The 14323-nt window shown below is 31.3% G+C and overlaps 3 protein-coding genes and 1 long non-coding RNA gene across 4 annotated transcripts; 3 read left to right on the top strand and 1 right to left on the bottom strand.

Annotated features, from left to right (window-relative positions):
• The first annotated feature begins 2244 nt into the window (after positions 1–2244).
• Positions 2245–4630, top strand: LOC126681103 (caltractin). Its single transcript, XM_050376486.2, has 7 exons — positions 2245–2402; positions 2853–2988; positions 3076–3112; positions 3203–3230; positions 3729–3881; positions 3954–4056; positions 4402–4630. Exons 1-7 carry the CDS (start codon positions 2400–2402, stop codon positions 4464–4466), a joined length of 525 nt encoding a protein of 174 aa, XP_050232443.1. The 5' UTR covers positions 2245–2399; the 3' UTR covers positions 4467–4630.
• LOC126681486 (uncharacterized) lies at positions 4481–6128 on the top strand. The gene is made up of 7 exons (XM_050377022.1): positions 4481–4495; positions 4686–4897; positions 5018–5120; positions 5294–5496; positions 5556–5705; positions 5778–5863; positions 5995–6128. The coding sequence occupies exons 1-7, from the start codon at positions 4481–4483 to the stop codon at positions 6126–6128; spliced, it is 903 nt and encodes a 300-aa protein (XP_050232979.1).
• Positions 6129–8123: 1995 nt separating this feature from the next.
• On the bottom strand, positions 8124–9965 carry LOC126681105 (protein EIN6 ENHANCER). Its single transcript, XM_050376489.1, has 3 exons — positions 9635–9965; positions 9460–9527; positions 8124–8522 (listed from the first exon to the last, which is right to left on the bottom strand). The coding sequence occupies exons 1-3, from the start codon at positions 9804–9806 to the stop codon at positions 8391–8393; spliced, it is 372 nt and encodes a 123-aa protein (XP_050232446.1). The 5' UTR covers positions 9807–9965; the 3' UTR covers positions 8124–8390.
• A 352-nt stretch (positions 9966–10317) lies between these two features.
• On the top strand, positions 10318–11173 carry LOC126681106 (uncharacterized). The gene is made up of 2 exons (XR_007641327.2): positions 10318–10751; positions 10853–11173. It is a non-coding gene; the product is annotated as an uncharacterized LOC126681106 (long non-coding RNA).
• Positions 11174–14323: the final 3150 nt, after the last annotated feature.

Here is a 14323-nt window from a genome sequence, read left to right as displayed (position 1 = left end):
GCAATGGAACAAGAATGGTATGAAAAAAATTCGAAAGAAATGTTATACATGAGGAAATAACAATTGGACAATATGGCGGAGGACAAGTTTTGCTAGTGAAGATATCTTTAACGCCGGCAAAAAATGGAGCATACCCATTTCATTTCAAAACAAAGCAATTTCCAATGTGGTCATGTTTTATGATGACAATTAATAAGACACAAGTTCAAACAACACCAGGTGTTGGAGTTTATTTGCCACAATATGTATTCTCGCATGAACAATTGTATGTTGGGAGTTTTGGCATCAACCACAAACATATTGTTTTTTTTCTCTCAAATAGAATCAACGATGAAGATTCAACTTACAAAGAGTTAAAGTCATATAACAAAAGACATCTATATGATCTTTCACAGATTAAACTACAAAATAATAGGCAACAATAAAGATATAAGCAATAAATAATCGAAAAAATAAGAAAATTATAGACATCAATTCCCGAACATTAACACAACGATTTCGTTAAGAGGGAGTTTCGATATTTTCTTTTTCCGACTTGCCATTCAATCCGCTTGACCTGTTGAAACCTATTATTTCTGATCTTCTATCTTCATCTTCATTGAAACTCTAAAGAGATAGATTCATACCTTTTTTCTTTCTTAGATCTACAAAACTTTAACATTAAAGTCCAAACAAATACTAAATTTTTTATGAGATCTAAAAATTCTTAATCAAAGGGTCAGGGCCGGCCCTAGGGCTAGGCCACTAAGGCCTAGGCCTAGGGCCTCAATATTATGAGGGCCTCATATTCTTTGTGCCCACTTTACATTTTATTACACTCTTATAAAGAAAAGTTGTCAGCGTAATATATAAAAGACCAATAATAATGTCAACGTAAATTTTATTAAATGATATCAAATCTTGATAAATTTTATAAGCCAATGAAATGTATTAAAGGGCCTTAAATTTTGCCAAAATCTTAAACTAATATAATAGAAATTTCCTTGATAAACTTTGTTGCTTTTTTAAACATTTTTCTATATATATTTTTTAACTCAACTATTTTTAAACATACTTTTAAGTTAATTATCCTTTTTCTAAACAATTGTTTATAGTTAATTATTATTTTTATTCTTAATTAATAATTTGGCTTGTTACAAGTTCTTATAGTAAGCTAAATTAATAAGTATTTAGACAATAGAAATAATTGATTAAGTTTTAAATTATATTTTTGTGTTATTTTGGTCATTTTTTATTTAATTTAATTTTCAATTACATTAAATAAATGATTTGTTTAGTATTTTTTCAATCCAATATTGATGACATTATAGTTTCGTTACAAGTTGGTTTTTAAAAATATATTTTTATTAAATTATCTTTTTTTAGCTTATGTTCATAAAAAAATGATAACAAGTCCGTTCAAGATTTTTTTAATTTTAAAGAGTATTAATATTTTATAATTATAATTAAATTTTGAAATATTAGTATATTTATTTACATGCAATATATTTTTATTACTTATTATATAAAAACTTATCTATTATTATATTAAAAATAATTAATATGTAATTTATATTTATTTAACCGCCTAGGGCCTCAATTCATCTAATGTCGGCCCTGCAAAGGGTATACAAGACCTTAAACTTTATTCCACCAAGAAAAAAAGCAAAACCCTAATCAAAAACTAAACTTGTTAACTAAAACTTATTGAGCTGAAAAAGTAGATCTAGGATAATTAGTGGTCAAAAAATCCTCTTCTCCCATCCTCAAAAAAATAAAGAAAATGATAGTTTTTTTGGAGAGAAGTGAGAGCATAAAATTGTAGAGAGAAATAGGTTTTCTATCCACTGTCTTTATTGATGCTTTCATATAACCACAAAAAGACAGATAAAATAAATAAAAATAAATAAAAATAAACAAATATATGTGAAAAATGTGGCAATAAAAAACTATTCAACAAATAAAGGTACAATTTGTATATAATAAATGTTAATATTTGGTCAGCAGTCAACAATCAATAACATATACTGCAGATCGCTGTTGCCACCATCGACTACCATCGACCGACTAAAATTCGACAACCAGTTACCACACTCTGACAACTGGCCGCCGATCGTCATCACTGAACCACCACCTATTGTCCCGAAACCGCCACTCCTCTATTTTTAATAAATTTATTAACAAAAATAAATTTAAAATGTTTAAATAACAAAGCTAGGAATGTAATTTTTAAAAGAGATGAAATATATACTTTCTTCAATTAAAATATGGAAAATTTTATTTTTATAAAATAAGAAAAGGAAAGAAAATTTAGAGACTTTTCGCCAGCTTCTTTCTCATCAATTTTCAAAACTCAATTCACCTGTTCAACGGTTTCTGCATTCACCTGTTCGATTTCTTAGTTTATTCACTCAAATTCTATGGTAAGTTATCTCTCTACAAACCCTAGTTTTTTTAATGTCTTTTCTTTTAATTTTTGTTACGCATTTGGTGCTTTCCAGAAATCAATTTAAATTAGTTTGAATTATTAAGATTGGAATTTATACGTATTTGTTTATAATTTATGTAAGTGTAAATAGATATTAATTCTTGAAAGTGCTTGATTTCGTTTTTTATAATTTACTTTAGATTTTGGGATTATCTGTGATCTGTATATCATAAAAACTGCTATAGTTTAAATTGGAATTTATTTGATGTTTAATTCCCCGAATTACTCAAAAGCCGGAAATGGATCGAATGCTCGTTGCTTTTGAGACTTATGGCTGTTCAAATAATCGACAACTATGTTGCCAGAAGAATATTGACATTTTTTTCGAGATTTGAATGAATTACTTTACGGGTATTTTTGATGGAAGTTTCTAACATCTCTACAGGCAAGTCTTTATAGAGGAGTATCGAGAGGAGTATCGAGGAAAGAAATTAAACCTAGAGGGCGTCATCATGGATTAAGTCAACAGAAGCGGCAAGAAATTAAGGAAGCGTTTGAGTTGTTCGACACTGATGGCTCAGGTAACGAACAATTTATAGTTCTTTTTTTCTTATATGATGTATTTAGAGTATTTTCTTTCTGCTCATATGTCGGGCTGTGTTGTTCAGGTACAATTGACGCCAAAGAGCTGAATGTTGCCATGAGGTATGAATGGATCAACTATGTTTACGAAAATCTCCCAAGTTTTTGAGTTTTCGCTGTTTCTTTAGACTAAAAATTTTGTTTCTACATTAGGGCGCTTGGGTTCGAAATGACAGAAGAGGTACCTTTTATGTCCTCATAAATTAATTCCATGTTTTGCAATAATTTTTTTCGGAAGGACAACAGAAGTTTGATTGTAGCTTGCTTCTGTTTAGTGCATACCTTGTAACTGTGCTTTTGCCTGTTACAGCTTATCTTTGTGCATTGTGTTGGCTTTTTATTTTGAAGTTCATATACGGATTTATGTTTATTGATTTTACTTAGTATTTCTATTTTGGCAAGTAAACATATACGACGATCACAGTGTTTAATTTGACTAATGACTTTCTTTAATTTCTCTGGACATCTCTCAAGTTCCATGTTTTTCTTCTGTTTCTTATGCCCTTAGCATTAGCTTGATTTGGATTTTTTGGCGATAACTTTGCTCAATTCGTGTTTGTAACCACTATGAAAAATAAGAAAACTTTTATGCCTGATCATCATTTTCATCTTCATTCTAGATTCTTTTGGATGAATCTTGACTGCACAACTTACATATTGTTGAAATGTTTCATTGCAGCAAATTGCTCAAATGATTGCAGATGTGGATAAGGATGGCAGTGGTGCGATCGACTTTGATGAATTTGTCCACATGATGACAGCGAAGATTGGAGAAAGGGACACGAAGGAGGAGCTCATGAAAGCATTCCGCATCATTGACCAAGATAACAATGTGTGTTTTTGTTTTTGTCCTTATTTCTGGTCATTGTTGCTGATTCATTGTCTTTAATACATATTGATTCAGGGAAAGATCTCTGTTGATGATATTAAACGAATAGCAAAGGATCTGGGTGAGAACTTCAGTGACAGAGAGATTAGAGAGATGATTGAGGAAGCGGATCGAGATCGTAAGTTATTTATATTGTAGATGCAATTTGTAGAACTGTAAATGCACGCTTTTAAAAACTTTATGTTTTCATTATAATACTGTTTCTCTGTGATTACTGTAGATTCTTTTCTCTTCCTATTGCTTCCATTTTCTATGTGTATATTGGCATTACCTGATCCTTGCTGTCAAAAACGAGAATCGGTTACCGTTGTATTGCTCATTACTGAAATTTATCAACACAATTAGATGTTTTAATTTTTATTAAGTGGATTTTCAAGCTTTTTTTTTCCCGCAGTTATCTTGTTAGTTACAAAGTCTTTGTATTTTGTGTTTAATTAGTTTGATGGTTTATGAAAATGCGCAGACGACGGAGAAGTGAATGTTGAGGAGTTTATCAGGATGATGAAGAGGACAGCGTATGGTAACTAAAACCACAGCCAGTCATGTGCAGAGAATTGGTTCAAGCATCTATTTGTAGTATATTAGTATGTTTGTAGAACTCTATACTGATACATTGCTGTAGAACCAGGGTTATGTGAAAACTTGTTGCGTTTATTATTGTTATTATTAGTATTATCATTTTCTTGGTCAAATCGTTTTTTAATTCTTTTTGCTGTCTGTAGGTAATTTCCTGTGACTGCCTTTCAGTCTGATAACTACTTTATCTCTCTGCAAAACCCTCAACTCCTCAATACTTTTAAATCTCTTCTTATTGTACATTGTCTAATTGAGCACAATGCATTGTTAGGAGACCTTTTAAAGGCTTGTTTCCATTTGGATGCTTCAGATTTAGCTCTCAATCTTCAATACTATCGAAAAACCAAGTCTTTTCTTTCAAAACTTTGTTATTGGAGGTCATAGTAATCATGGGTTACATGACCATTTCTTGTCAGTGTTCATAAAATGTCGAACTTTAAGTTACCCTTCTGACAATTTTACATTTTCTTTTGTGATTTAAGGCTTGATTAGTTCTTACTTAGTTATTTTGGGATTTTAGAAAAGATTCATTGTGTTGTTTTGAGAAATGGGTATGAACAAAATGTCATTCTATGGATTTCTTTGTCGATGTTTATGCAAAGAATGGTCTTTTAGAGACTGCACGTGATTGATAAAATTCCACAACCAGATCTGATTTCCTGGAATGCTTTGATATCTGGTTAGTGGTTATCCTTTTCACCGGTATAATTATCAAGTCTGAGATGTTTTCAAAGTGGGTTTGAAGCCTAATTTCAGTACTTTGGCCAGTGTAATCCCAGTATGCCCTCGTTCAAGTTGTTTGGATTTCGGAGGATCTCTCCATGGATTTTACGAATGATTTTCTGGTACTTGCTTTAATTTCACTATATGCTGATGCATGTAATGTGCATTTATTGGATGCTACTAAGTTGTTTGAAGCTGTACTTGACAAGAATGCTGCTGCTTTGAATGCTATGATACTAGCTTACATGCATAACCAGATGTCTTGAAGCATTTGAGATGTTTTTTGTCACTTATTCCTTCGCGTGAGCTCATTGGTAGTGTCTGCTTTAGTGAATCCTTTCATGCTTGTGCTCTAAAACAAGGATCAGAAAACCATACTTCGATGTTAACAGACCTTGTTTCCGTGTATAACGAACTAAGGGAGGCATCACAACTTAGAAAACTTAGAGAATGGAGTTTTGGTCCTTTGTAGACATGACTAAGGAACATCAGAGGCCAAATTCTATATAACTATGCTACACTTATTATGGTATGCTTCAGCCGATTACAAGATATGTCCGTTTATGCTTTTGCTATCAGAACAGGATTTATACAAGAAACTCTTCTTACTTCTTTGATGTTCATGTGTGCTAGATTTTAAATTGTCAAGCTATGTCTCTTACTATTTGTATTTAAGGAATTTTATCTTTAAAGCAGTGGGCTTATCTGTGATTTGTTCGGCAACCTGACAAATTAATAATTTTGAGTTTAATTTCAGCTTGTGCTCAGTTAAAAAACCTAAATCTTGCTATTTGTGCAATGATCTATATGGTACACACAGGATTTGACAAAGATATAGCAATCAGCAATGCCCTTACAGATTTATATGCAAGATTTGGAAAAATTATCTAGGCTAGACAAATATTTGAAGCCTTACCGGCAAAAGATAAAGTCAAATCACTTAAGAAAGACAAACGAGAAAAGAGGAGAACTAGAAATAACCAATCTATGCATAATTTGGCCTAAAAAATTGTTTTTAAAATAAAATTATGCATGTTTAATAAATTTCAAAAGGCCTAATTACTTAAAAACCATCCATCTTGAACTTTTTTTTCGTTTATACCCTGACCTAGGAAAAAATTCATTTATACCCTGACGTATGTGTTTATGTTTCACCTCTACCCCGAGGCACTAAATTAACCTCTTTTCATTTATAAAAGGCCTAATTACTTTAAAAAACCCCACCTTAATTTTTTTTTCGTTTATACTCCGACCTAGGAAAATTTTCAATTATACCATATTTCGGATTTTTCGTTTTCAACTCTACCCTAATGAGTTAAATTGGCCTCTTTTTATTTGGAAAAAAGTTCAAATTAAACCTTCACTTTTAACCTATATTGTATATAAATGTTAATATTATTAATAGTCCAAAAACACCTTCTTCCTTAAAAATTAAACTATAAATATTCCGCTAAAAATTTGTTTGTCGAAGGGCGAAAATCGATCGTTTTTCAAGGAAAAACCGACCAGTCGGGCGTCGGGTCAGTTCTTCAATGGAAGAACTGACCCATGAGGGTCGTTCTTCCATTGAAGAACAGACCCTCATGGGATTTGTTCTTCCATGAAGAACAGACCCGAAGAACAGATCCGTCGGATCTGTTCTTCCCTTTGACGGGGAAGAACAGATCTGTTCTTCCCCGACCAAGGGAAGAACAGCGAGCTGTTCTTCTCCAGCCACGGAGAAGAACAGCTCGCTAGGGCCGGAGAAGATGTTCTTCTCCGGCCAGCTCTTCTCCGGCCATGGTGGCCGGAGAATAATTTTTTTTAAAAAAAAAAATTAGAAAAAAATTATTAATTATGAGGATGTAATGAAACTTTTTAAAGTTAAATGACTTGTTTGTATTTTTAAAAATTGAAAAAGATAACATAACACCCTTATATTTAGTTATTTTTAATGATTTTATCATTAGATTTATTAAATTGTCAAAATTTAAAATTTGAGGGTAGAGCTGAAAATGAAAAACTCAAAATAGGGTATAATTGAAAATTTTCCTAGGTCGGGGTATAAACGAAAAAAAAGTACAAGGGTTTTTTTTTAAAGTGATTAGGCCTTTATAAAAAAGTTTTAGATAAGGCCTAATTACTTAAAAACCACTCACCTTGTAACTTTTTTTCATTTATACCACGACCTAGGAAAATTTTCAATTGTACCCTATTTTCGATTTTTATGTTTCGTTTGTACCCCAAGAGTAATTTTTTTTGATAATTTAATTAATTTAAAGATGAAAATATTAAAAATAAGATACATAAATGATTAACATTAACGTTTTATTAGAATATAGGTTAAAAATGAAGGACTAATTTAAACTTTTTTTAAAAGAAAATAGGTCAATTCAACTCATTAGGGTAGAGATGAAACATAAAAATCAAAAATAGAGTAAAATTGAAAATTTTCCTAAGTCATGGTATAAATGAAAAAAGTTACAAGGTGGGTGGTTTTTAAGTAATTAAACCTTTAAATAATTCTTACTTTTAAACATTTTTAAAGATGAAGTATTTATTTGTATTTTTTTTAATAGAAAAAAGTATAAAATAATCCTTATATTTAGTTGTTTTCAATAAATCATCTTTTTTTTGAAATTTGGGGTAGAGGTGAAACATAAACACATACGTCAGGGTATAAATGAATTTTTTTCTAGGTCAGGGTATAAACGAAAAAAAAAATTCAAGGTGGGTGGTTTTTAAGTAATTAAGCCATTTCAAAATAAATCTAGCAAAATCCAACCGTCACATGTCAAATTCTGGCTATCAACTAGGCATTTTGGCCGGAAAAAACAAAATGAAAAAAAATAAAAGTTCAATAACTAAAAAGAAAAAAAATTAGGTTTAGTAACTGAAATGAAAAAATAAATAAAAGTTCAGTGATCTAATTACCCTAATCTTTAAGATCGATAATTCATTATAAACATGTCCACTTACATACAATACAAGGACTGTAGATTTCCTATAAAATCAACAGCCAAGAACCCAATCGAAATCATCAAGAGGAACACGCAACAAGTTCAACAAGTTCATTTTCTACAAAACCTAGTCTCATATTTCTTCACTTGTATGCTAAATATAATAATAATAAACATACGTAGAAAATCTTTTCTTGCTCCCGAATGCTTCGCTTCACTTCAGAACAACTGCTGCATTTCTCAGTGCAAGATACCTCTGTACATACTCATTTGGAAGTGATCTAACAAGCTTGAAGACATCAGTATTAGCATAACGGAGCCTAGTTCTCGGGTCAGAGTAAGGTGCCTGCAAATAACAATGTAACAACTTTCAGGACATAATAAGTAGATATATTGAATCATAATGGTTCATGAGCAAGTGACTATCCAATGGAACAGACAGACTTGAGCTCTATGAAAAACAAAGAAACTAAACTTGGTATTCTCGTTTCATACTAAAAACTAAACGAGTTAAGCGCTAGCTCAGGTTCCAAGTTAAAAAATTTCAAGGACAATCGTGAACAACTAAATTCAAGTAAGCTTCAAAACATAAAAGTAAAATACGAATTGGACAATGTTCTGCAGGCAGGTAATTAAATTGAAAACCGACAGCATCGATCTTCGTCAAGGATTTTGGCAAATTGGATGAGATCATATCAAATGTACATCTCTCCAATTGTAACAAAATATTTTCTACTGCATACCTTCTAAACTGGTTAATGATGCTTATCAAAATGTTAGTCTTTACGCAATAAATATTGAACCCAAAAATGAGGCAACATGCTTTGGTGTTAAATTGTTGCAGCCAATTTAATCAGAAAGACCGTAACTTATTAATATATATGTGTGCGTGTGTGTTTGTGGAATATCATCACCATGCATCATCTATAAACTAAACATTTTTTTCTTCTAATCCCAAAAAAGGACTAAAGAGCTAGTCTATGTTACACAGAGAACTTATGGAGTTCTCAGGTAGCGCAAACACTTCATCAATCAACGTGTCCTGTGTCGGACACTTGACGTTTCGGACATGAAACTTCACTGTTTACATAGAGACACTAAAATAACACCGTTTCTCCGTGTCTGTGCTACCTAGGAGTCCTGTGTCGCATTTCGACTTTCGAAAGCTCCAAAACCTTATTTTTAAAACCTATTATTATAAAAAAATAGTATATTTTCCCGTTTCCCGTTTCAATATGTCAAAATTTACGCATAATGCAACCTCTAAATAAAGACACACATACCTCAAATCCAGTTATATCACAGATTCTCTTGCAGGGATGCATTGAAGGAGGGGACTCAATATTAATATCTGATACAGAAATACACAAAAAGAACACAAAAATTATAAAACAAAAACAGAAACATGAACAACAACAAACAGATTAAAAGCTAATGAAAAGCTAATGAAAAGCTTACAATTGGGTTCATCAGGAGGGTAATTTTGAAAATTCTCAGCCTGAAGAATCTGCTTGAGGTGCTTCCAACGACCTTTAGGTTGGCCTTTAGGGTACTTGTCATACATTTGTACCTTCTTGAAACTGTAGTAAGATGGTAAAACTAGCTCTGATTTCACCACCTCTGCTTCCATTTTTTTCTTTAATTGCTGACACCGATTTGAAAAACTGAAGATTACCCAATTTAATTCAGTGTAAAATCAAACAACCCAATTTAGATTAATGAATAATGCTCACTCACTGATTTGGGTGTTTGAAAGAATTGTGTTTTTAGGTGTTAATTTTTTTTTTGAAGAAGTTTTTAGGTGTTAATTAGATTAGGGTTTTTACGGTATTTTTATTTGAACAAAGGATCAATTCACCCCCTCAACTTGGCACGAAATATCAAATAAGTCATTCTCGCCGCTTTTGGTACAAACAAACCCAAAAGTTGCGTTTTTAGCTCAAAAAGGACCCTCAACAGCCCTTGCCTAGTCGCACCCCGGTGAGTGTATAACACTCTCCATTTTGAAATGGAAAAATATCTAAAAAGATGCTTAACATTTTATTTAATATTTAAATTGACCCATAATTGTTTGCAAAATTAATTATATCCCTATAATTTTAAAAGTTCAAAAATCATTTAATTTTTTAAATAAACATTTAGGGATTCTTTTTATCTTTTTTCCACCCTACCTTTCATCTTCCCATTTTCTTAAAAATCATCGCCGTCAAGTGATTTTTTTTTCATTTCTTAAATTCTCCTTCCACCGGCAGCCACCTGAACTTCATCCCGTCGTATTCGCAGTCAAGTCCATCTATGTGTCACAGCAGCGGAGACGAACCGATCTGGGTTCATTTCTGCTGTTGAGACGCGTTCGTCTCGCAGCAGTGGAGGCGAACTGAGTTGGGTTTATCTCCGCTGCTGAGACGAACGGCTCGTTCATCTCACAACAGTAGAAAGGAACCCCAGTCAGAGTCGCCTTTGCTGCTGCAAGATAATGAACGAGCGAAAAAAATGAAGTGCAGCAACATGATGGCAAACAGTGTTGAACGAGGAGCTGTGTTGTACGGGGAGCAGCGTTCACTGGCAGCAAATGGTAAAGGTTTTTACGATTCTAATTTTTTTATTTATGGTTTTCTCATAATTTGTTTAATTGATTTTCTGTTTTGCCTCAAATCTTTTGAGATTGTATTGCAGATCCATTGGGGATTTTGGAATGATAATATGATGTTGAATGGGGATAATTTGATTTTGGAAGGATGTTGATGTTGAAGACAAACCGACGAACCCAGATGCGGCAGATCCGGCAGAAATTGACGGCAAGAGAAGGTTCCCGGCGGAAGGAGGCAGCCGTGGCTGTAGATTAGGATTTTAATTAATTAGGGCTAAGTAGGTCTAATTAGGGTTTAGTTAAGGTTAATTATTTTTAATTAGAATAAAGGGTAGAAGAGATCCCTAAATTTTTATTAATTAGAGTTTTAGTTAATTAGAATGAATTAGGATTTTAATTAAGGTCAATTAGAGTTAATTAGAGTTAATTTTTTTTAATTAGATAATTCCACTCTCTTTTTGTGTCAGAGGGGTTGATTTGAGCTGAAAATGCAACTTTTGGGTCTGTTTGTACCAAAAGGGGCGAGAATGACTCATTTGATATTTCGTGCCAAGTTGAGGGGGTGAATTGATCCTTTGTTCATTTTTATTTATTGGTTTTCTTCATATAATTATTAAGCAAAAGGTTCAGATTGACCCTTATAGTTGGAGTCAAAAAATATTTAAATCCCTAAAATAGACAATGGCTCAGTTGAGATTTTTTAATGTTTTTTAAAATTGATTTTTTCGATATTTTAGCTAAATACACATTAAGACGTGTTTTCTTTATTAAGTTGTATGTATTTTCATGTAAGTTGGAGCTAAAATAACGTCAATCTTACATTAAAATTCCGCTTTAGAGTGTTTCATTTCCAATAATTAATATATTCCCTTCATTTTTTTTAGTTGTCCATTTAGAAAAAATTACACATACCAAGACAATGCTCATTTTGTCTTACATTACAAAGAAAAATATTAATATAACCCCACTGGTTAATAAATGCTTTCTAAAGTAAAGTATAGAGTCAATTATTAGGCATGGATAAATTTAGAAAATAAAGATTAAAACCATCTTAATTCTATAAATGGACAACTATTAATGAAAAAATACATTTGCCTGAAGTGACAGTTAAAAAAAATTGAAGGAGTATTTTTTACACTAAAAAATATTTTCAGTATATTTTTACTCAATATATTATTTAAATATTTTATACTTACACCCATAAATATTCAATACATGTCTATATATTTATTTATAATAAAAAATATTTTCAATTTTAATAATATATTTTTTAAATATGTTCATATACTTTTAAATATACAATATATATATATATTCATTTAAAAAATAAAAAAAATATTTATTAAATAATGAAAAACATTAATATACATCTTTGTAATGAAAATAGAGTAGAAACATGAGGTATAAATTTTATTTATAAATTGTTGAATTAATTAATGCAAATCTATTTTATTTAATGTTACTTATTCAAATTTCCAATTAAATTGAACATGTTTATTCGGATTATATCGTAACAAAAACTAACAAATGTTTAATAAATTTCTTTATAATAAAGATACACTATAATAGAGTACTCTATTTTATCTCTAATAGTACTCTATTTTAAAGTTCACTGTAATAGAGTGACTCTAAATATAGAGTAAAAAAAATAAAATATACTATAATAGAGTTAGATATAGAGTACTATTGGAGATGATTTATACACCAAATTATAATTTGATGTGCTATTGGATGAGTGTTTATCTCACACAACGGATGTGTCACGTCATTTTTACAACAAGCCAATAATCATTTGCGATAGGAAATCTTTATTTATTACTTATTTTTTTATCATTAAACATTTGCACATGACTAACGATTCATTGGTTTGTTTTATTAATGACGTGACGTGACCGTTACGTTGTATAATTATTCGCTATTGGAGATGTCCTAAGGTGTATTTTATTAAGTTATATTTTTTTTTTTATGTAAGTTGCAGTTGCATTTATTAATGTGACATTATTACTGTCATGTTGTCTCTCGATTTTGTAGGTAATATAACAACGAATTTAAAATGTTAACATACATTTTATAAAATCTTTTAGCATTAGTTGCAGAAACATGAACTCTAAAATATTAGAACAGTGTACTAAAAGAAGCGAAGGGATGTGTAATTGTAATAGTCGGTGTGGCTATTGCCTATATACTTCTTTTCTACAGGAATATAACTGTAAATATTTTTAAAAAAATGTGGCCAGAAACATGTCATTAAAAGACTCTTCAAATTTTTTCAAAAAAACTATTCCTCAAACAACCACTAAAATAACGGCTAGTAATCACCTATGAACTCTAATTTTTGGCCTTTTTACACTAGTAAATCCTATGAGTTTAAAAACGAGCAGAAATTTTCTAAGTTATGTAGCGTCAATTACCATGACCCTTCGTCAAAAAAATCTCTTAACTTTATCAAAAGCGATGAGCTGTCATTCAAAATAAAAAAACTGGCGGTGCCATGTCATCTTCCATATCACTAACAATGCAAAAAAATTTAAAACACTCAAAATATTCTTAAAACTATTAAAATTTAATTACAAAAAATTTAAAATTTAACCAACTAAACTCAACCCAATCCAACCACTCAACTCCTCATCCCCACCCATCGTTTTCTAGTCACTGCCTCCTACCAACCGCCGGAAAAAAATTCCGGCAGTCAACTCCGGTCGTTCCTCCATGGGACCATGAAAGAACAAGGGAATAACATGGATCTGTACTTCCATGGAAAAACAGCTCGGAGAAGACTGCCGAATAAAAAATTTCGGCGGTCGGTGGGAGATGGTGACTAAAAAACGGTGGATGAGGTTAGGGGTTGAGTGGTTGGATTTGGTTTGTTTGTGTTAGATTTTTTAAATTTGTTAACTAAATTTTAGGATATTTTAAATATTTTGGATTTTTGGTGATAAAACATATGACGTGGCGCCGTCATTAATTCTTTTAGCTCATCATTTTTGATAAAGTTAACGGATTTTTTTGAGGGAAGGGCCATGATGAGTCCACCATATAACTTAAGGGATTGACCGATAGTTTTTGAAATCTAGAGAGTCTACGGTATAAAAGACCAAAAATCAAAGTTGATAGGTAATTATTAATCCTAAAATGACTCCTACATGGCCCCTAACTTGGTCCTAAAATGATCCCTGAAGCTACACCATGTACACAAATTTATTAGACTCGTTGTGATTTATTGTAATGTATCACAGCTACGGGAGAGATAACCTCTACCATTTATTTTATTTTGATAAAAAGAGTAGCATACTCTCTCAACAGATCAACTACGATGCAACCATTCTTGACTTAAATTTCCAGTCGTACAACAAATATTAATGCAAAGAGGTATAATGTAGACAAAAATAAGACTTACAGGGCCAGAAAAAGTAGAAGTAATATCACTTTAGTACTATTAGATAGAGAGAGATTTGTAAAAGTAAACAACATCAAAAACTTCCAAGTATTTAATTTATTTTATTGTTATTACTGCCCTCTCGGACATTAAATTACAATAAATAATGATCATGGCTAAT

The sequence above is a fragment of the Mercurialis annua genome, linkage group LG5 (assembly GCF_937616625.2).
Source record: "Mercurialis annua linkage group LG5, ddMerAnnu1.2, whole genome shotgun sequence".
NCBI lineage: Eukaryota > Viridiplantae > Streptophyta > Magnoliopsida > Malpighiales > Euphorbiaceae > Mercurialis > Mercurialis annua.
The sequence above is the reverse complement of the archived record's forward strand: the minus strand, read 5'-3'. Positions and strand labels throughout refer to the sequence as shown.